The sequence below is a fragment of the Parasteatoda tepidariorum genome, chromosome 4 (assembly GCF_043381705.1).
Source record: "Parasteatoda tepidariorum isolate YZ-2023 chromosome 4, CAS_Ptep_4.0, whole genome shotgun sequence".
NCBI classification, from domain to species: Eukaryota; Metazoa; Arthropoda; class Arachnida; order Araneae; family Theridiidae; genus Parasteatoda; species Parasteatoda tepidariorum.
This window is the reverse complement of record NC_092207.1, coordinates 4,368,973-4,392,641: the sequence shown is the minus strand read 5'-3', so window position 1 is coordinate 4,392,641 and position 23,669 is coordinate 4,368,973. Positions and strand designations below refer to the sequence as shown.

At 29.3% G+C, this 23,669-nt stretch overlaps 1 protein-coding gene across 1 annotated transcript; it reads left to right on the top strand.

Moving 5' to 3' along the window:
* Positions 1–9: 9 nt before the first annotated feature.
* On the top strand, positions 10–4,454 carry LOC107448307 (activator of 90 kDa heat shock protein ATPase homolog 1). The gene has a single exon (XM_016063450.3). The coding sequence runs from the start codon at positions 210–212 to the stop codon at positions 1,221–1,223; it is 1,014 nt and encodes a 337-aa protein (XP_015918936.1). The 5' UTR covers positions 10–209; the 3' UTR covers positions 1,224–4,454.
* The last annotated feature ends 19,215 nt before the right edge of the window (positions 4,455–23,669 follow it).

The following is a 23,669-nucleotide window of genomic DNA, read 5'->3' as shown; positions in this document are numbered from 1 at the left end:
GAAACATTAAAAAGAACTTTCTAGAATGGTATGGCAACGTATTTTCTCTAGAATTCTGCTCTTAAGCCGGGTTTTGTTATTTATTTCTTGTTCATCGCGTTTTTCGAAAGATAAAAGTTAATTTTTCTTTCGTAAGAGTGTCTTCATATAAATTCTGAGGTATTTAAATCGTTTACTTAGTAATTTGCTAACTTTTTTAACTATCGAGTATGGCTAAATGGGGAGAAGGAGACCCACGATGGTTGGTTGAAGAAAGGCCTGATGCAAAAAATGTAAATAATTGGCACTGGACGGAAAAAAATGCATCGCACTGGTCCAAAGATAAATTAAAAGAGCTTCTCGAAGGAATTAAGATTGAAACCGATTTCGGCAAGTGCGAGATAACCGAATTGTCAAAATGCGAGGGTGATGCAGTGGTGAATAATCGCAAAGCTAAACTCATTTTCTTCTATGAATGGGTATTAACTCTAAAGTGGTCTGGTAGTCTCGTGAATGGTGAATCTACCGTCAAAGGCACCGTTGAAGTACCCAATTTGAGCGAAGAACACCACGATGTTAAAGATGTAGATATCACTGTGCAACTTGAAACCACCGGTTCCGAGTCCGATATCTTGAAAGATGTCATGCGAACAAACGGAGCTGAGATTATAAGGGAGAAATTGGCTAAGTACATCAACTGCTTGAAGGAAGAATTTTCTCAGGGTCTCATCTTACCCACCAAAGATAGTTCCGCTGCGTCTGACGAAAAGAAAGTTGTGAAAAAATCTAACAACAACGAAGCGATCTCTGTGAAGTCCCCAAAAACGACGAAACCAATGGAAACCGGTGAGCTGCAAACAACCGAAACTTTTAAATGCACCGCCGATGAATTCTACCGAGCTCTGACGGTTAAGGAGTTGGTTCAGGCATTCACCCAAGGGAATTGTGTCCTCGAACCCGAAGTCGATGGCAAGTTTGAGTTTTTTGATGGAAATGTCCATGGCCATTTTGTGAAACTGGTTCCTAATAAAACAATACAACAGAAATGGAGGTTCAAATCCTGGCCTGAAGGACACTTCTCGGATGTTGTGATTGATATCAATCAGAAGTTGGACTGTACTGAGGTGATTGTCACTCAAGTAGGAGTACCAAAGACTGAATTAGATAATACCCGTGAAGGTTGGAAGAGGTTTTACTGGGAGAGTATGAAGAGGACTTTAGGTTTTGGAGCACTTTTATTTTGATGCTTCTCTATGGTTTCCATTCAAATAATTTATATAACATCAGTTAATGTTTGTCATATTGTCACAAATTCTTATGGTTAACTCCCTACTTTAACCAGGGTGTAGAAAAAACCTGTATTTATTTTATAAGTATGAATTTTTGCTTTAAATCAGCTCTTTTTTTAAAAAACTGAGATAATGAATGAAAGTTAAAGGTGTAACGAATATTCGGCATTTGGCCTCTTTACGAAATATTCGTAATGTTTGGAAAATTATTTTATCCACGAAGAATTTTTTTTTGTGAAATTTTAAGACTCCCAACTCTAACCAGGGTGTAGAAAAATTCTTACTTTATAAACACGAATTTTTGATTTAAATTAGCTCTTCTTTTTTTTTAGCCAAGATATTAAATGAAAATTAAGGATGTTACGAATATTCGGGCCCTTTGCAAAATGCTCGGTTGGCTGAAGTTAGTGTTTGGAAAATTATTTTATCGACTAAGTTTTTTCAGAGGAAATTTTAATAGTTTAATAAAGAATAACCTAAAATTATATTTTCAATTCAATTCTATGTCCAAATCAAGATGCATCCAGTTCTTCACTGTAACCAAAATTACATCTTTGTTTTGTTTCCCCGTACTTATTCTTTAGCCTGGTATCAGGCAAAACTTGCTGACAATTGCCAAGCTGTGTCAACAATGTGTTAGCTAGTTTTTTATTTGACCCTGGTGAATTTTATTTTTGAAATGAAACATAGAAAAATCTTAATGATGAAAGAAAAAATATGCAATGTGTGTAATATTCTACATTTCTTTTATAATTTTAAAATCAGGTTTTTCTTATGGTGACTTCATAAATTCGGTTTCATAAGACTAATATTGTTTTGAATCTGCACATCATTTTGCAGTACTCCTTAATCTTATTAAATGCTACCATCATTCTTAACACTTTAAGATCATTTTTAGGCAAAAAAATTTATAATTGTCATTAAAAATTTATATTTGTGTGTCCATCTTATTTGAGTGATTTTTTAATAAGAAATCAAGGTCAAAGCGATAGAAAATAGAAGTTTTTAAGAACAGTAAAAACTCCAAGATGCAGTTTCTAATCTAAAGGACACCTCAATTTTGTATTCTAATATTTTTGTCTGTTATCTTGCTAATGGATGAGCAGGGGTGTGTCTAGGTTTTTCTGAGAGGTACCTATTTTGTGAAAATTTAGACATAATTTGTGAAAAATTAAAGATTATATTAGAAAAAATCAACACAAAAATATGGATTTATCGTTGTTTAAGGGATACAAAAATAAAATTTTAAGAAAAAGTATTTTGTAAAACCTACCCTTTTTCCTAAAATTGAATTTGTGAAACTACCGTTTTTCCTAAAGTTGAATTTTTGAAGGTACTGCTAAACGGTAGTAAATTCGGCCTGGACAGACCCCTGATGAGTATTAATTTTTCTGAGAAGCTAAATTTGTATTGTTGTTGCTTCTTTGCTACTGGAATGGACAAAATTAAATCACTGTTAGTGAACGTTTTGCACCAATTCAATTAGTTAAAAGATTATATAAACCACTTACAATTAATCAGTAATGTTATTTTAAAATGTTTTGCAAATTTTTTTGCATGGATAACTGTTAAGTAATGAATTAAGCTACTAGGCAATATTACTTTTTTCGAAAAAAAATTCTTTAAACATCTCTTTCTGATAGTAAATAAAAGTTTTTCTGTTTGTAATGCAAATTATTGTATTTTAAAATGTTATATAAACTTGTTTATAAAACTTTTTAATTTTTTTTAATAGGTACTTTAGAGTGGTTTATAACTTTTACTTTCACTACACTTATTCTCTTGAAAAGTAAAGCTAATTTTTTCATTTCTAACTTTTTAATAATTTGAATCAATGTTTTTAAAAAATAAAATGGAGTGATAGTAACAGTCAGATTGTAACTGAATATTTATTCTTCTACTTCAAATAATTTTAATATATCAGTGTTGCTTATATGTTTGTATTGTTATATAAAATATTAAAGCAGTTATAAATTGCTTTTCCATAAAAATAATGACTTAGTTATTTGCTATTTCATTTTTATGTTATTAAGTTAATTTATATTACTCTACAATAGGTACTTAATATTTTTCTCTTAGTTTTATAAATGAAATTAATATGTTATGTAATACATAATTGTTTTATTGATGAGTTTGTCTTAGGTTGAAAATTATGGAGAACTTTGACAATAAATTTTTAGTTCTTTTATTTTTTTTTTAATATATATATATATTATCTAATGGCAAAGTATTTTAAAAAGCACAGATTTGTTTCCTGTCTTCAACAATGAAATTATTTCAAAATTTGTTCTGAAAAAATAATAAAGACATGTTTATAATTGTATTTTAAATGGATGTTTTGGCAGCAATTTTGCAGCAGTCTCAAACTTTTAAATTATTATTTTTAATTAAATGTTAAGTATTTTAATGCAACATGGAAATACTCATAATACAAGATTAACTTTTCTTTAAAAAAATATATATATTTCAAATTTTATGACATGTATGGTAGAAAATACTTGATATACCAAAGATCTTGCAAAAATTTGAAAAATAGTCTCTGCCAGACAAAACTAGTCTTACTAATATTGTTTTTAAATTGCTTAAAAAAATCTACTTTAAAATACAAATTATTGTCATTCAAGTTATTTTTAAAATCGACATTTTTTCTGTATTTTCCTACTTAATCTACCGTACATTTCATTCCATGCAAAACTATATGCAAAATAAATTCCTTCAATACTGGCTTAAAAATAGCTTTTTCTTTGTACTATGTATGTTACAAAAAATTATGCATGGCAGTTCTGTATACAAAGTTTCATTTTCTGAATTTATTTGTCAAAATTCTTATAAAAGTAGAAAAGTCATATTTGTGATCTTATCTTCTACAGGTAGTGTTCTTTGAGGATTGTTTGTTTCAGAACTTTTTAATTTGAATTGCTTTTACAAGTTTCATCTAAATTTACTTTATATCATTATTAATATGCTTATCAAATTGTTATAAATTCTTTTGATATTTAATTCACTGTTCAAAACATTATAAATTAAGCATTATAAATTTTATGATTAAGTATTCAATGAGCATTATAAATTTTATGATTAAGTAATTTTAATATAAGTTACTGCATTGATGTTTTCTGCATGTAGTTATCATTAAATGGCAATCTTGTAAATTAAATTTATTGAATAAAGAATTGTTAATTGCTATTTTCCAGCATTTAGAACCTATTTCATTGTAATGAAACTGTTGAATTTTTTTGAAAAGCAAGTGCACTATATTTTATGAATTTTAAATGCTATTATCATGGGAGTTTGTGGCAACTATAGGCATTACATGATTGCATTGTACCCCAAAATTCTCTTAATTTTTGTATATTCTATGAATAATCTTTAAATTTCTAAAAAGAATTATCATCAAATTTAAATTCTGTTACAAATATATAAAAATTAATACAATATTTATTATTCAAATTGGTAATTTAAAAAGCATATTCAATTAAGGTTCTTTAGTAGCAAAAAATATTACACCCAATCTATTGCATATTAATGCATTAATGAAAATTACTTTAGTACTGGTCTTTAAAATTAGTAAAGTTTTGTGTATTTATTTTTAAAATTTGCAATATTTAAAACATATTTGACTTGCAAAAAACCTATTTCACATGCAGTTCTTGGCATGGTTTTTAGGTTTTAAAAACTTGTTTTAAACCTGTTTAATATGTTGGGAATAAAAATTACCTATGCTCATGCAATTTCATAAATTAAAAATGAAATGTCTAAATCAGAAAAAAAAAATTATATAATTGTTAATAAAGAAAGTAGGATGCAATATTTACAGCTGAAGCCCTACACACTTAACTTTCTTCTGAAGAATTGACTACTGGCATTTCCCTATTTTGATTGCCATTCTACTGATGAAGGCGTACCAATTAGACACTATACATACATACTACAGTTTGTCTATGGCAAGAACTTACCCCGCCACGAAGTCTGAGGCTGTCTGCTGCTATGGAAACAAGAATAGTGCATTTCAGAGAGGGTAACTTCTCTTCACTCTAGTGGTAGCACAATAGACCAAAGAAAAAGGTTCCCACTTTCTCGCAGACACGAGCCCAAACCTGTCTTAAACAATGACCCCACACCCCTACTTTAAATAATTATGCTTCGTTACTATAGTCACTTCCATGGGTCCAGGTGAATGGCTAGGGGAGTTCTTACTTTAGACAAACTATACAGTGCTATAGAAAAATCAAAGTAACGAACAAAAAATTTAAAATTGAGATTTTATATATAGTATGTTAATAAATCTCAATTTTACAATTTCTGCAATTAAAAAAAAATTGTTTGATCAATTTTTTGAAATTCTACTTTAGTATTTGTATCAATAGAAGGAAATTACTTGTTCTGCCATTTTTCTCAAAATTTTTCATGAAGCACTTGTTTAGTTTTTTCAATTACACGAGACAATATAGGTTATAATAAATTTTTACTATAAACTTATTTAATCTCAAGAAGCATTATGGCAAATTTTTTAATGAAAATGGGTAAAAATTTACGGCGCTTAAATTACCTAAAATAAAATTAAGTGAAACTAACATGTAGAAGTATTACAGAAACCTATGCTTCTAACTGCCATACTTATTGACTTAGCTTTGATATTTAGTTTCAAATAAGCATACAGCGGAATAAATTGTTACTGCACACAACTTAATAGCCAATTTTTGAAAGGAAATATTAACAGTACATCAAAAGAAATTGTGTAAATAACATGGTGCGTAGCGTTTTTAAAAATGCTTATTTTCGTTTTTTTAAAGCCCTTAAAGGTGCTTCTTTTTTAAAGGGGTGGTTTTTAAAAAGTGTTTTCTGTTCTAAGGAACTTAAAAACAGTACTAAGAATGTCTTTAGCTACAATTTTTCTATTAATAATCTTCTGTGTAGCAGAGCGATTATATCCGTCTGGAAAGAGATTTAATGAACTGAAGAAAAAATTCAGCACCTTGAATTTTTGTTCTAATAATTATATTTTTACGAATGAAGAGCCAATCTTAAAGGTTCCGGGGATGACCCCAAATAAGCTAATTAGTTTTTGCTAACCCTTAGTAGAGTTACGAAATCCAACACAAACATGAACCATCCCTAATTATTTTTTTTTTTTTATTGGTTGATTCGACCATCGAAATCTGAAGAGTAATCGCAATCCGGCAAAAACGATTGCTATATTTTTGTCAAGAGAGAGAGCTTGGAAATTTGAGGTACTTTATGTTGTTGTCATAGGCTATTAAAGCACTGACGGATGCAATTCCATCTATGGCAAACAATTAAGACTTCTGCGGCACACCAATTTTGACCTGAACTAGAGAACGATCCTATCCAGTTCTCCCAGAGGTATAATTAGTTATGGGAACATGGAGGATTTTGTGACCCGACAGATTTAACGTCCTCTCCTCTGACCATACCATTTTGGACGACCATATTTCCTAGTTTGATGATGCGTATTTCGGGGGTCAGAAATCCCAATCCGTCAGGGAAAAAAAGTACGTTGTGTCTGATTTCGTAATTTAAAATATCGTCTGCGCTAATTAGTTACCATATTTGAGGTCGTCCTCTCAAACCATTAAGATGGAGTCCTATAGACATGAAGATCCGATCAAAATTTATTTAGGGTGATCTTTTTGTTTATTTGGCGTAGAGTGTGCGCAAATAAAAAGTGTGTAACTTCTGTTAAAACTCACTAAACCAAAATAAATAATTTAAACTCATTCTACTACTAAGGATGTTTTCGTTTTGTCGCGCAAGTTAATCAACACAAAATTATAGTTTCATTTTGCATTCTCAGTTTCTTTTGGGCGGGGGTTCTCATTAACATTTTGTAGAGTGTAAAGGAGGCCCATACGCTTACCTACTATTATCTTGAGTTAATTTTTTTACAACTGTATTTATAGTCTTTTTTTTATGGACGATAATTACATAGTTTTTTTTTCTACACATAGAAAGACAAATCATTTTATTGCATAAGCTCTATTATATTAACATTATGTATTGTTCCCGTACAGAGAGGCCGATAACTTTCTCCGTTGCATAAGCATTACTGAAAAATTTGGCGACGTTACGTGATCAGCAACGAAAATTAGCCCCCGCCCCCCTGTGGATATATTCTTTTTTCGTGAGTACTTTCTAAGTGTCCTAGTTTTGTGGCTTTCGATTAGGACAGCTTTTTTACTGCTTTAATTTTGAATTTCAGAGACCGTCTATTGAGCTGGGGCCTTTAAGGTGTTTTGAAGGCCAGGTAAGGGGCCAATTTATAGGACCGGGAAAGTGAAATCGAATATGATGACCGGGTTTTTCTCGAACATCTATCTAATGATGCCCTCTACTCTACCATCCAACCAAGCAGGTCTGCTCCCGAACTTTTCCGTCAAAATGTTCCTTTTATTAATTACTACGTTTTTATTAACTTGCTTTCTTGGCTTTAGTGTTTAAATATTGCAATCGAGATTCCGGCCTCTTTTCGGATAGTACTATCCAAATCAAATACTATCATAGATAGTATATCAATATAGTATAGATAGTACTATCAAAATCTGAGCATATATGCTCAGATTTTGATTGACGTCTAATGTCCGATGACAGTATAATTGTGAATCATTTTCTGATTGTTGCTAGCAGAATTAGACGTTATTTTATCGCTAAAATGAATCAGTTATAAATCAAAATTCCTACTACTTTAAGAGTGTTGGTTCGAATCGATTTTGATTGTTAAAAAAACACGATTGTCACGAAGTCAAATAAAAATTTTGGCCACTTTCTGACCTACTGTGCTTAAATTTTAAATAGTGCTCATCTGTGTCTTTGTTAACTGAAACTTCAACAGGAGTTTCATTATTTTCCTCACCGTTTCTCACAGAATTGAACCCCATGTTCTCATCGAAATTTTGACCACTATCTGGCTAGCTAGAGTATTAAATTTTTACTTAGAGTGCAAAGCTTTTAAAAATTAGATCCTAATTTTTTTTTGTTTATTTATGTATTTTCTTTTTTACGATAAGTTAACGGACTTCATCCCCTTTTCCCCCCAAAGGACAAAAAATATAGTTCTTTTTTCTAAAAAAATATTTTAAATTGAGGAAAGAATAAATTTTTTATTTATTTATTTGTATAAAAAGGATGGAGTGGCTCAGGTTTGCAAAATATCTAATTTTCAATATTAATTTGACAATTTTTAATACTTTTTTTTTTGCAATATGTCAATATGCCTAATATATTAAAACCTCAATTTTGAATTTTCTATAGCTTCCAGTGATTTTTTATTGCACAGCAGAAATAATACTTGATAATTTTTGGAACTTCAATATCTATTTCCTCAACACTTTAAAACAATGTAGTTATGCGATTTGTGGTTTTGAATAAGTAATTTGAGACAACACATTTGACGGTTTACAGATTTTTTTTGAAATTTAATTTTATTACTCTTAAAACTAATAGAAGCTGATTTGGAGGATGTTACAATTTTTTGGTATCGTTAACTTAAAAGAAAGGTATTTATCAAAACTCTTAAAACAAGCAATTGAATAATACGAAACTATCTTTCTATATAAAAGATTTATAAGAATTCATATATATAGTAATTATGTTAAAAAAATTACTTTCAAGTTTAATAAAACTTAGCTCTTAAATCGCTATTTTCTATTATTTTGCAAGATTGATATAGAATTAAGTAATTTGGCTTGATGTAAAAGTAACAAACTTCGATGACTACCTTATAGTTTATATTAATTATTATTAAATTAAATAATATACTGTCGAAAATTATTGCATTAAACGGAAAGCTTGCATTAAACTTAATAAGTATTAACCTCCTAAGACCCGAACTTGAAATAATTGCAGAATTGGCACTTTTTACTTAGAACCATTTAGCTTAGATAGTAAACTCCTAAATGCGATAAAATATTTTATATTAAAAAAAAAATTTATTCGTTAAATTTAATTGAATTTTTTAGTTAACTTTATTTATTAAATAAAAAGTGATAAATTTTTATTTCCAATATTTATCTGCATAACGTAGGATATTTTTAGACTGTATTTCTTCACATTTCGGTCAGGAAGCAAAATCCCCTAGATTTGAATGATAAGATATTTACGTTTCATAAAATTGTCAAAAAGGTTATTTGAATCAAATTTTTTACTTCGAATTGTTTTTCATTGTAATTAAAAAAATTTCCGGACAATTATATTTTCACATTTAAAATCCCTTAGTGATGGCATGCAAATGAAAAAAGAAATTAAAATATTAGTTTTGTTACATGAAAAAATCGTATTAAATGTAATCCAATATACTGGACTATAGGTCTCAGAAGGTAAAATTATTCTTGATAAACTTCGGATCCATATTATTTGTTCTAGACGAGAATTCTGATTCACATATTTAGAAATCTCTAAAAGTCCTCCTCAATGTTTCAGTCAAATCGAGAACATTTTCCCGAATTATTATTCATTTAAATTCTTGAAAGTTATAAAAAAGAATGAAATGAAAGTAATTAATCTTTTGCAGGTATTTAGCTCATTTAAGATTTTTTTTCTTTACGTGTGAAATTTAGAAAATTGTGACTATAATTTCATTCCGTCCCTCAAATACATTGGGTCCCCTATCTTATTCAAAATATTAAAGTAATCTTTTTTCTTCAAATGAAATACAAAAATCAAAATGAAACACAAAATTTGTAAGCATTTTTAAAAGCAAACGATATTTCTATGAGTAATACATTTCCAATCTAACGACGATACTAGCTTCGCACTTGCTCATACTTTAAAAAAAAAAAAAAGATAATAATTAAAAAAATTATCGTCAGATCTCAGAATTATAAAATATTTATTTTAATTGGTTCAAACTATTAAAATATTTTATGATGATATTTGATTTTAATAATTGAAGAGAAGCTTATGAAATTTCAAATTAGTTGCAGACGATAATTTTAAAGGCTTTTATTTCTTTCTGAGTTTTATGCTTGGAATTTGTTATAAAAGGAGACATTTACGTGTTATTCCAGAATCAATAAAACCACGAGTTAATGACTTACATCATGAAGGTAATAATTAACAACATATAGCCAACTGTTTGAGTTGTTCTCAATCAAGCGTTTGCAGAATCTTTAACTACTCCGAAAGAATGGAAATTTTAGAAATAATCGTTGGAATGCTAGCCGAAAACTTCGGCCAAAGATGACAGAAAATTGATTCAGGTGTGTATAATAATTGTAATTTGTCAGAAATGGAAAGAAAAAAGAAGGCATCTTCAAAAGAAGGCGTTATTAAGGCATCTTCATATATATTCCAGCTTCAATCTCGTGTTACAAGAACAAATTCACTTATGCCAGAAAAACCAAAGTTTTTAAGAATAAGATGGTGCAAATTAATATTGTTATGGAATTTGGAGGATTAGAAAACAATATTTTTTGGTGATGAAAGTACTTTTAGTGTGTTTTACAGCAATCAAGGCGTTCGAGTTTGAAGAATGAAATAAGATGCATTTTATATAGAGTCCATAAAGCGTTCGGTAAAATCTGAAGCTAGTGTGATGGAACTGCATGAGGGTTAATATTCTTGGAAGAATATGCATCATCAAAAAAGGAATTAATTCTGAAATATAACACGATGCCTTATACGATTCTATCGTCAGAATAAGACTTGTTTGAGGATGTTTTTATTTTCCAACAAGATTTAACATGCTATATATTAAAATGAACTATAATATGGCTGGATCAATTCAGCATTACAACGGACCTTAATCCAATTTTAAATTTATGGGGGCAGTAAAGAAAATACCCACAAGAAAAAAATCCTTCAAATGATGCTTAATTAGTTGAGAGCATTAAACATTAAGTCTATTTGGGGTAAAATGGACGAAAAAGACTGCCAAAAACTTTTTTATTCATTCAAGATTGTTTATATGCAGTGATCAAAGTTAAGAGCAAAGCTACGAAATATCAGGTAACTTTTTTTCCTTCATTTTGTATGAATTATAGTGTTTAGATTGAAATATTCTAATATTTTGGATCACGTAAAGTTTTATTAAAAAAATAAATAAAGTATGAAACGTTTTAATGTTAAAACTTTCAATTATTCTATTATTTTAAATAGGAGCTGTAATCTAAGACTAAAAATAAGTGGACCAATCTTATGAAATTTTATTATTTTTGGTATGATTCTAGAACTTAGCGATTGCTCTTACGAGGAAAATAACGAAGCGTCAGTCACCAATCAAGCTTTTTTTTTATGCATCTGACATTAATACATTGTAATATGTTTAAAAATATTTTATTTTTCGTTTGATATAGGACGTCAATTTTAACTTGTTTGTCGGTAGTTTTTATCCAAATTTTATTTTTCCTTTTCTTTTTTTTTATATTTTAAAATACATACTCATATTTTAAAGTGAGGGAAATACATAAATAATTTTTTGGCAAACAATTGCAGACTCATTTTTGCAAACGTTTTATATCTTTCAACTAATTTAAAAAAAAAAAAAATTATGAATGAAATTGATGTAGTAAAATTTATTCAGGGTTATTCTACAGGAACCAATCGATTTGTAAATCATGAGTAATCATGTAAATCGCTTGCAAATCTGACAAGGTGTTTTTCAGATCTTTTTATTGTTTGAGTGGAAAAAAGTCTATTGTTTAGAATTGTATAATGGCTATTATCTCAATATTAAAAATAGTTACTACTGCCGCCATCGCTATTTCGGAAAGTTTTCGAATGATGAGCGATAGCAAGCAGGATGACGTCTAATCTAATTAATACTATTTTTTAAAGGCATTAAAGTGTAAAAACCTAGCGCATTAACAAGATCAAGGCGGAAATACCGAGTAAAGCGAACTCGGATCACAAAGCGATCTTAAATGAACTGCATAAGTAGTTCCGTGGTTTGCCGAACAATAAAAAACAGGCATGGAGTTACTTGGTCCAGGTAAAGAATAAATTCATATTTCGAATTCATTATGTTTAAAAGAAAAGTTAGTATGTTCTAATTAAATATTTTTTTTAAAAATTATATGGATAATGATAAAATGAAATATAAAATCATATTATAAACGATGTTTTCATTATTTTATTTTATTTTCATTAGTTCATTCAAAAAATAAAATTAGTTTTTCTGGTGTTGTTTTAAATAAAAATATTGTACTTTTTCAATGTATGCGACAGTTAGCAATGACGGAGACTTCATGCAAGGAATGTGTGAAGAGCGAGCGTAGCGTAAGAGTTCAGATCGCAAAGCGATCGGAAATGAACTGAGTAAGCAGTTCTGGGAGTTGGTGAGCGACACCGAGGGGGGGGGGGCTGAGTACCCTTGTAAAGTAAACAATTTTCCGGTTCACAATGGTAGCCTTCACATAAAAAATAATTATGTTCTTAAATTGACCATATGATAAAAAATCAGAAAGATCTACCGTAAATCAGTTCTTATTATTTAATATAACGAAATTAAGTTTAAATTACTAGAAAATTAAGAATGCTTTGCACATCTCTCTGTTGAAATTGGGTTTTCCTCCGCTTGGTGATGCGATGTCAAGAATCCTAAACGTAACATGGTTTAACAAATGTATTTTCATCGCTTGTTTAGTGAAAACTCAGAATTTGTTTGAATCTCTATAGTAAAAACTTTAAAAAGTTTTCAGCAATGAAAAAAATAAAGTCCTCTTGAGAAATTAAGAATTTAAAAAAAAAATTATTAATCGATGATAATTATCATGAAAATAAAATGATAGGTAAATCATAAAAAAATCGAATTATAATAGTAATCGAGATATTATATTTCGAGTTATAGGGAATTAACTGTATATATGTATTAACTGTATGTATAGCTCGAAAGCAGTTAATATGCACATTAATATTTTAATCTGCAGTACAAATAGGATAATACGTTAAAGTGCAGAATAAAGACTCATCTACAATTTATCTAGTTAATGTGCGCATTAACGGTTTTTGCTAATGTTCAAAAGTTTGTTTCTCCCATTCTATTAACTAATTTGTTGATTATTTAATTGTATTTACTGACATGATTCATAAGATATGGTAAAATAAATAAATGTAACAATGTTAATTTCCATAATTGTAATAATATTTTAAATAATTTGATACTTTGTATCAGAATTCAGTGATTTATGATTGATTTTATCAACTCATCTGTTGATTGTTTGATTATAGTCACTTGATTTTTTAGGTAGCGAAAACTAAATAAATAACATTATGTTAATTAAGGCGAGCTCTGGTAAAAATCTTATTTTGTCTTTAACGAGTGCTTTGTAGGTATTGTACAGATTATCTAGGTTGTTTGCATTGCAGAGCACCTAAATAATTTAAGAAATTAAACAATTTTTTGGCACTTCAACTGATCACCCTAGATAATCTTTAGAATAACTGATTTCTACATTTTAGCATTAACATATATACAATGTTTTGAGCCGCGATGGCTCAGGGGATAGAGCTTTCGCCTTCCAATGAGGTGAACCGGGTTCGAATCTCAGCGATGGCTGGTCGATACAAATCCGCATCCTGCTAGCACCGACCACAGTGCTGACGTGAAAGTCCTGACGTGAGTTTCCTCAGTGGTAGACGGATCATGGGTTAGACTCCCTTTACCGTGAGTCTAACCGTGGGAGGTTTTCGTGGTTTTCATCTCCATGTAACGCAAATGTGGGTTTAGTTCCATTAAGCAGTCCTCCATGAAAGGCAAAATTTCTCCCAATACTTTATCCTGGAGTTCTTTTGTCTTCTGGATTGGGTTCAAAATTACAAGGTTACAGAGTTGAACATTAGTTGTCATGAACCCGAAAATTGGGTCGGCTGCTCAACGACGGTTATAAATTATAAATAAAATACAATATCTTGTTTGCAGTATACACATATAACGTAAGTGTTATCTACTTCATCAAAAAGAGAAAATAGCAATCTGTAAGCACCTGCTAGTGTCAAAAGTTTTTTCATAGAAAATATTACTTTATTCTTGAAGGGCACCTTTCCTCAGTAAAAGAGAGAGAAAGAAAACCCTAAACGAGATTGCTACATCGAATACCTTCATTTTCCCATACAGAAGTGATTGCGACAGTTTTTGCCCTGAAGGTCCATCACTGTTGTGGAGGGACCAAAAAAAAAGAGTAGGTCCAATTAATAATTTCATCACTCTTTGGGTGCGTATCTGTAGTGAGTGTTTTCAACCCATATATTTAAAGGGGGTAAAGGAGCTTAAACCTGAGGTTTTCTGGAAGAATGTTCATTGCAAAAAGGGTCTTCACCTCTGTGACACAGATTTTGATCTTTAGACTCACTTTCTTCATGCAAGATCACTTTTTAACCATGAGATCATAAATAAGAATTTTTTCCTTTTGTAACCACAGTTTCTTCTTCTTTTTTTGTTGTCATTCTGCTTTGAAGTTTTTATAAATATGACATACCGAATCAAATAAGGAGCAAATCAGAGGGTCAACTTATGAATGAATCAACTGATAAGCGTATCAAGAGATGAGCCAATTGATTAATCAGTGAATCAATAAATCATGAAAAGAACGAATCAGTTATTACAATAATCAATAAATTTCTATTAGTACAATAATCAATGTATTAGTCAATGAAATATTCAATAAACTATAAAATCAATTAATCAGTGAATAAATTAATCAATAAATTCATGACTAAATCAATAAGTGAACTAATAAATAAGCAAAGCAATAAATCTGCCCTGTAGGAAAATTTTTCGCATACATAAGAGAATGATTTAAATAAGGAGAAAATTAGTAAATCAAGGGATCAACTTATTATTGAATGAACATATAAACGAATCAATAAATGTGGAAATTGATAAAACTATGAGTCAATAAATTACAAAATCAATGAATCAATATTTAAAATAATCAATACATCAAGAAATCATCGCATTTATGTAATTAATGAATCAGGAAACCAATGAATCAGTGAATAAATTAATCAATAAATGAATGACTGAAGTGATAAATAAGCGGGGCAATGAATCAGAGTGTTAAAGAATCGATTAATTAGCGAATTAATAATCATGGAATCAACAAATAAGTGAATAAACTAATTAGCATGAAATAACGAATCAACGAATAAGAAAATCATTGAATGAGAGAAACAATTATTCAATCATTGAAACTGTGATTCAGCGAATCAATCGATCACTGAGACGAAGAGTTAATACATAAGCGTATCAGCGAATGGAAAAGTAAATAATTTTTTGATTCCCTGTTTCAGTGAGTCACATTTTACCTGATTTATTGACTCAAAGATTCCTCCATCCTATGCTTTTTGATTAGTTGATTCTTTCGGGCATTGATTTACAGTTTATTTGATTTGTTCATTGATATACTCATTCATTGACTAAAGAATTCATTCTTTCGCTGACTTTTTTCTGATTAGCTTATTCACTGATTCAGCTATTCAATTATTTATGCTAGTTATTGTATTATTGGAATAGTGAATTGTTGAAGTACTTATTTGTTCATTTGTGGATTCATTAACACATTGATTTGAGCATTTATTGTTTTACGGTTATTCAAACTCGATGATTCATAAATTTCGTCATTTGTTCACTAATCTATTTAATTAATGATTCGTTAATTTGCTCTTTTTGATTAGCTCATTCATTATTTAATTGATTCATCATTCCAGACCTTCATTGTTTCTTTGATTGACTTGCTGGTTCGCTAACATACTGGTTCATTTTTTACAAAAAATTGCTAAAATGCTAACTCACTAATTAATTATTTCGTTAGTATCATGACCTAAACATTCATTGATTTGCTAATTCGTCTATTAGCTTATACATTTGTTCATTTATCTGCTGGTTCGATAATATGATCATTTGCTGACACATCGATGAAGGTAGTAAGTACGTGTTTTAACCTTTTATAAGGCTATGAAAAGCTATCTTTTATTCTATGGTGTTTGCGGCCTAATGCTGGTGACTTATAAAATATATATATATATTAAAAAAAAGTAACAATGAAGGTATTTGCTTTGTTATTAAAAATGAGGATAACAGTTAAGGTTAACGGGCATTTAGAAGAGAGGAACACTGGGAAGCTATTTTCTGTATTGTGAGTTAGGTATTCGTGCATTTGATCATTTTTTTTATCGAGTTTATTTGCAGATTAACCATGGGAGGCTTTCGTGGTTTTCCTCAAACTTTAACGTAAATGCTGGTTAGTTCCATCAAAAAGTCCTCCACGAAGACAAATTTCTCCTAATACTTGATCCAGGAGCTCCCTTGTCTTTTGAATTAGTTTCAACAAGGCTATGGAGTTGAACTTTAGTAATCGTGAACCTTAAATTGGGTCGGGCTGTTACCCGTCGGTTTCACACATATATANAAGAAAAGGAGAGAGAAGCGGAAAGGTCAAGACATGGAGACTTTTCCCCAGATGGGGTATTCGAGCGTCATGATAACGAATAAGTTAAAGAAATTTCTATTTATAAATCAATTTTAGTCACAAGAATAATTTAACATAACATCACTAGGAAAAAAATAGCTCTATTGATGGTTAACTGAAAATGGCAGTAAATAGCCGCAATAAAATTATATTCCGTGTATTTCTCAATCTCTGTAGTAAGAACGCGAAATTACGGATGCTTCCTAATTGATAAACTCGTAAATACCGATTTCAGATTTTTATAGCAACATTTATCAAAGATCGAATTTGTTACTTGTCATTTCCAAAACTGGAATGACCCATTGTAGACAAACTACACCCTTTACCGCGAATAATTGTTTTGAACCAACCTTTATTTAAACAGTAATATTTATGGTGATTGCTGAGACAACTAACCGCACGTGCTTGGATGTTTAAAAAGTTTAGATTTTAAAATAGTAAGTTCTTCTGTAAAAAGATTATTGTTTTTTTTTTTATTTCCTGATGTTTATTTTATGTAAATCAGTAATCATTTCACCCATCAGTTGTATTAGCCATTAAAGCACGATTCGACCTTAATTCTTTCACCCATCCACGATCAGCTTCCTTTAATCGCCAATCCTACAAATAAGATCAGCGAAGGTGAAACAGCTCTGTTCAATTATGTTTCGTTAATCTAATTTCTGGCGAACAAAAGCTTGTTACAGAGTGGATCTTCACCCTGATTAACGTTTGTTCTAATGAACGGATTTTCACAACCTAAGTACTAATTTTATAGGTTTAAAACGTTGTCCTCAAATGTGCTAATTAATATGTGCTTACTATAGGTTACACACAACAAGGTTCACTTCCTTTTTAGAAACTACCTTTTTTGGTTTCTGATTTTTGTCAATGAAAATATAAGGAGTAGCAAATATGGTACCCATAATATAAATCTGGTGCCATATTTATATTAATGGTACACGAAATAAAAATGTAAGAAAATATGGCAAAATAATTTCGGGAAAATATGGTAAAAGTAATTTAGTCGAGAGTAGAGGCATGTCAATTCATGTTAATTTCGATTTTGGTCTATTTTGCCTTATCTCTGGAACTATTTAAGAAAATCAAAAAATATTTTGCACACAATTATGAATTTCTTTTTTATCCAAAGATAATTTCACTTAAAAAATTATTTCTCATATATATTTATTACTTTATAATATTTTATTTAATAAAGTTTTGATTTTTCAGATGTGGAATTATTTATTTAATTTCAGACTGTGTAATTTTTAACTGGTAAATTTTTAAACTTGAACGAAATTGCTAGAATAGTCCTTAAAATAAGAAAAATAAGAAATCAATATCTTTGAAATTTTATCATTCAAAAATACTTCAACCGACAACAAAACGAACTTTCTCAGCATAAACTAATTTTTTTTTTTGGTAGCATTTGGATCTTTGACAAAAATACAAAAACTAGCTGTCCCTACTAGCACTGACCACAGTGTTGACGTAAAATATCCTCAGTGGTAGACGGATCATGAGTTAGAGCTCCCTTTGCCGTGGAGCTAACCATGGGAGGTTTTCGTGGTTTTCCTCTCCACGTAAAGCAAATGCGGGTGAGTTCCCCTTAAAAAGTCCTCCCAGGAAGGCTTTTTGTACCAATGGAGGATCAAGGAGTTTCCTTGTCTTCTGTTTTGTTCTGGGTTTGGGTTCAAAATGCAAGGCTACGGAGTTGAACATTGATTGTTCGGCTATTCAAAGCCTGTTATAAAATAAAGTAAATTTGAAAAATATGGTCCTAATTGTTCAGTAATCAAGGAGAACATTCGAAAATTTGAACCTCATAGTGTCAATATTTGGGCGTATTTCGTCATATTGAATGAACTTTTTTTTTTTTTTAAAGAGAATTGAAAACTTTTTGAACACAATTATAAAATTCATTTATCTAATGATAATCCCATATAAAAATAATTTTTTTAATAATTATTAATTATTTTATATTTCATTTAATAATGGTCGAAAAAATTCTGAATTGTAAAGTATACAATTTTTTTCTCACATATTTTAACTATTTAATTATAAATGGCGAAATTCAAAATGAATACGATATCGCTTGAATAATTCTTAAGAAATTAAAATTCAAAAATGCGACTTTTTTGGAAACTTTCCAACTGCTTTATTATTTCTCGCGACTTTTTCTTGTTTCGATTCTCTAACTATCGGATCTACATTGCGACTTGACCATATATTTTAATATTAAAAAATCGCAAGTGATCTGCGAGTATTATTAAAAAATAAACACACATCTCGGGCTAGTTAAATTATTCCCATTTTTTAAAAGACTAATAAATTGTTTCGCAAACCAAAATGAAAGAAAAATAAACATTAATTAATTTTTAATAAAACTGCGTATGAATGCCTAGACAAGGCATTCATACGCAACTATTGCAACTATTGACAAAAACTATTGACAGCAACTATTGACTATAAACAAAAATATTGACAGCGAATAAAATTTTAATCGCTTCTTGGACATGAATTGTTCTGTGACGTAGTACATTGCAGATTTTAGCACTTACTGCATTAGGGCTTGTTTAAATAAAAATTTTACATTTTATTTTATTTTTGTTGTTAGATGAAATGGAGGGGGCTTGTTTAAATTTAGGGGAATGTCCCTATCAGTTTTTTGAAGAGATTTTTCTTTCAAAAAACTGAAAAAACTTAGATCCAGTGTATTTAAATGCGCAAATAAATAAATAAATAAATAAATAAAAATAAAATAAATAGAAAAATTAATATTTTTATTTTCCAATGCTTTCAAATACAATAAAAGGATATATATTTTTATTTCCCAATGTTTTCAATTGCGTTAAAGTATAACTATTAGTTTTCAATGTTTTCATGTATGCCAAATCGTTCCCCATAGACGTAGAGTGAAGGGGTCACGCATTTTGTTTTTAGAAAACGATTCGTTTTTTTTTTAAAGTTTTATGTATCTATGCATATTTATTTTTTATTTATTATTATATATAAATTTATATATAAATATATTTATGAAACTTGAAATAGACAAACAGTTTTCTAAAAACAAAAGGTGTGCCCCCTCACGTTACGCTTATGTCGTTATGTCGGAAAACTGAAAAGGGGGGGGGGCAGATTTTGACCTTTGAATGTTTAAGTGCGTCCTTTAAACCATTATCGTTGCATCTTAATGAATGAAAATCAAATCATTAGATTATAAGTTATTCTGGATGATATCTTTTTTTCTTCTTCTAGTTATTGTACATTAGCTTTCAAATATTGTTGTAAGAATTTTTAAAATTTTGCTGCACACAAAATACGTGTTGTTATAAAATTCTATTTATTTTATATCCCGAAAGAGTGGATGGACAATTGTCCCGAAAACAAAAGTTTTTCAATTAAACAGTTAAAAACGATTTTGAGCTGTCGTCATTTCTGGAATCGTTTGTTGTAAGAAAAAAAAGAAGTTATTTTGCATTTTTTTTTTTTAATTTCACGTTTTGTAGAAATTAGAAGCACCATGTCATTTTTTTTTATTCTGACGCATTTTACAGGAATAGTGCGCAATTGGTACAAATTATGAAAACTAATTTTAACTTATTTCCCCATTTATATTATTATACCACACACATTTATATATTTATATCATCCTATATTTGTATCATCCTATATTTTAACAGTATTGGAGGAAAACAAAGGCAGGAAATCAATCAGAAGTGCTCCGAAATACATCATATTTTTATTCAATAAATATGGTATTTGGAATAAAAAAATTTTATTTTACAGAATTTGTGATTAGAGCGGCGAAATATGAACAAAGACCCTGTTTCATAAATGTAAAAAAAAAAAATGGAAAATATTCGATTAAAGAACATCATTTTATTTCATCTGCTCATCTTCAAAAATATCCGGGAAAGAGATGACCTAGAATGAAACCTTTATTTAGAATGAAAGAGATTTTCTCTTGATACCTAATAAAACTTCGGAAGATGATGATACATATTTAAGAGGAAGGAAGGATGGATACACGCTCCGAAATTGATAATCATAACTTTAGGTGAAAGAGCATTGTTCTTTTAAACGATTATCATAAACAGAACAAAATAGAACTTATGGAAGTCGAAATAACAAAAGAAAGAAAAATGCACTACGGACATTAATGTTACAATATTTATTTATTACCCAAATCTTGCCGATATTATTTTTATTTCTTGTTTTTAGTGTTTTCAAATGCGTAAAAAAAAGCTAAACTTTTTTGTTTAGAATGTTTTCAAGTGCGTAAAAATATAAAACATTTTTAGTTTCAAATGTCCTCAAATACGCTACGTATAAATATTTTAAACTTCCACTGTATCCAATTGTGCAAAAAATAAATGTTTTTCCTTTCCAGTACTTTCAAATACGCGAAAGAAATAATAAATATTTTTTATTTCCCAATGTATCTTAAAGTATAAATTTCAATTCAGAAGTATAATTTAAATTGTTTCCAAAAACACAAAGGAAAAAAATGTTTTTGTGTCTTATGTTTCTATATACTCAAATTACAAGTTTTCTTAGTTTCAAACATTTTTAGATACGCCATAAGAATAAAAGAATAAAAATTTTTAGTTTCCAATGTCTCCAAATATGCAAAAGTATAAAAAGTTTTGATTTCCATTGTTTTGAAATATTCAAAAGTAATAATATTCGTAGTTACAATTTTTTCAATTATTCAAAGATATTTTTATTCTTTTGTTCCAATGTTGCAAATTGCTTAAAAGTACAAATATTTTTACATTCAATGTTTCCAATAACACAAGAGTAAAAATATTATTAATTTCAAAGTTTATTAAAGTGCAAACGCATACAAATTTTCAGTTTAATTAATTTTTATTTATATTTTAATTTTTTAGTTTAATTAACTTTAATTTATATTTTAGTTTATATATTAAATTTATGTTTTAATTTTTATTTTAATTATTATTTTATTTCTTATTTTATATTTCAGAAACCTTGGAAGGTTTCAGAAATATAAAATATGCTTCCTAATTCGCAAAACTATAAATATTTTAAATTTCCAATGTTTCCAAATACGGGAAATAAATAAATATTTTTAGCTTCCAATGTTTCCAAATAAGTTACAGAGAATATATTTTTTCATTTAGAATATTTCCAAAAACGCTAAAGTATAAAACTTTTAAGTTTCCAATGTTTTCCAATACTCAGAACTAATAATGATTTTAATGTTCCAATGACACATGAGTAAAAATAGTATTAGTTTTTTAAGTTTATGTAATATAGTTTGCAAGTTATGTAATATTATTAGTTGGCAAAGTTTATGTAATAAATGAGCAAAGGTAAGATTGTTTTTTGTTTTAATTGTTCCCAAATACGTCTAAGTACAAAAACATGAATATTTTTAATTTCTAATGTTTCTAAATGCGCAAAAATATAAATATTTTTAGTTTCTAATGCTTCCAAATAAGCAGATCTAAAAATATTTTCAGTTATGAATATTTCGAATATGTAAAAACATAAGTGATTTGCTTACGAAAACAGAATTTTTAATATCTTCAACTATGTAAGGAAACTTTGTTCTAAAAAGTTACAAAAAAAAAAACTTTTAAATGGTCCAGATCAAAACTTTCTTAACTTGTAAAATCGGTTTGAATGCAAAATTTATCCAGGCTACAGTTTGATGAAGCATTTGCAGCATTGGCACCTTTTAAAAAAAAAAAACAGAATAAAAATTGGAAATTTCAATGTTTGTCGGATAATAGGCATATTTGCATTCCTGTAAGTGTATACCGGCTGCTCTGTAGCGGCAGGTCTCACTATATATATTTTATAATCATCGTCGGAAATGAAGAAAAAAAAAATCTGCCTTAAAAATCAAAAATTGCTATTTAAGTTATAATAAATCGAAATCTAACGAATCACTACAAATGAAGGCGAGACCGAGCCTGCTTCATTATCGAAGGTAGCATAATGAAGTTGAGAGGCGATTAATTGAATACCTCCAACCTTCAACAAGCAATGGATTTAGTTTTGTTGTTTCTCAATCCCATTTCAATCAAATGATTCAACACATTTCGAGGATGAACCCTACCGTATTAAATTTCCGTTTCGAATCTAAAAGCATCTAAAGGGAGAGTAGTTTTATGATTTGCATATTTTTGCTGACCAGAGGGTAAGAAGGGTATGAACAATGCATACAAAAACTTCCTAACTTAGATTTTTTTTTTCGATAAAAAAAAAAGTAAATACATGTTACCAAAATTTTGAAACAAAAGAATTGAATTCGGGAGAAATGCAAAGTTAAAAAATATTCTCCAAAGAGTTTCAGAAATCAAGAGTTTTGAACGCAGTAATACTTCAAATTTGATGAAATATTGTTGTTGTTTTTTTTTCAAAATTATATCTTTTACAGTCAAAGTTAAAGCAAAAGATGAAGGGAGTGTTGAGACTTTTTTTACGTTAACATGGGAAGGGATTTGTTATTCTTTTATTTTGAGGAGGGGGTCCAAAACTGCTAGAATCTTGCTTGTGTAATATCAGCCCCAAGCAACTTATTCATCGCAAAATCGTCTGTAAAACAAGTACTTATAAAATTGCTTCTTTTTAAAAACTACCAAACGGATTCTACAGAAAGTTAAAATTTCCATTAAAAATAATAATACAATATCTAAAAACCTTATTTTAAGTCTTTTAATACTTTAATAATAATACTTTCTTAGCCCTATAACGGGCTATTTTGGAAATGCGTCTTAACAATAATTAAGTGTATGGAATTGTCTTCTATTTGGTTGACACAACAGCCCGGGGTGGTCCCTGGTCTTCCCATGAAAATGTTTTTTTTCTCGTTTGCCTTTTACCTAAAATTGTTGTCTAGATTTTTGTTGTTGTTGTCGTAGGCCATTAAGGCAGAGGGGTGGGGGGCGATTGTTCTTGTTTTCTAGTAGCACCATCTATGGCCAAGAATTCGAAATCTCCCACATACATACGTCACACACCT

Coding starts and splice junctions, on each gene's coding strand:
- LOC107448307 (XM_016063450.3), top strand. CDS start 210: ATGGCTAAATGGGGAGAAGGAGACCCACGATGGTTGGTTGAAGAAAGG.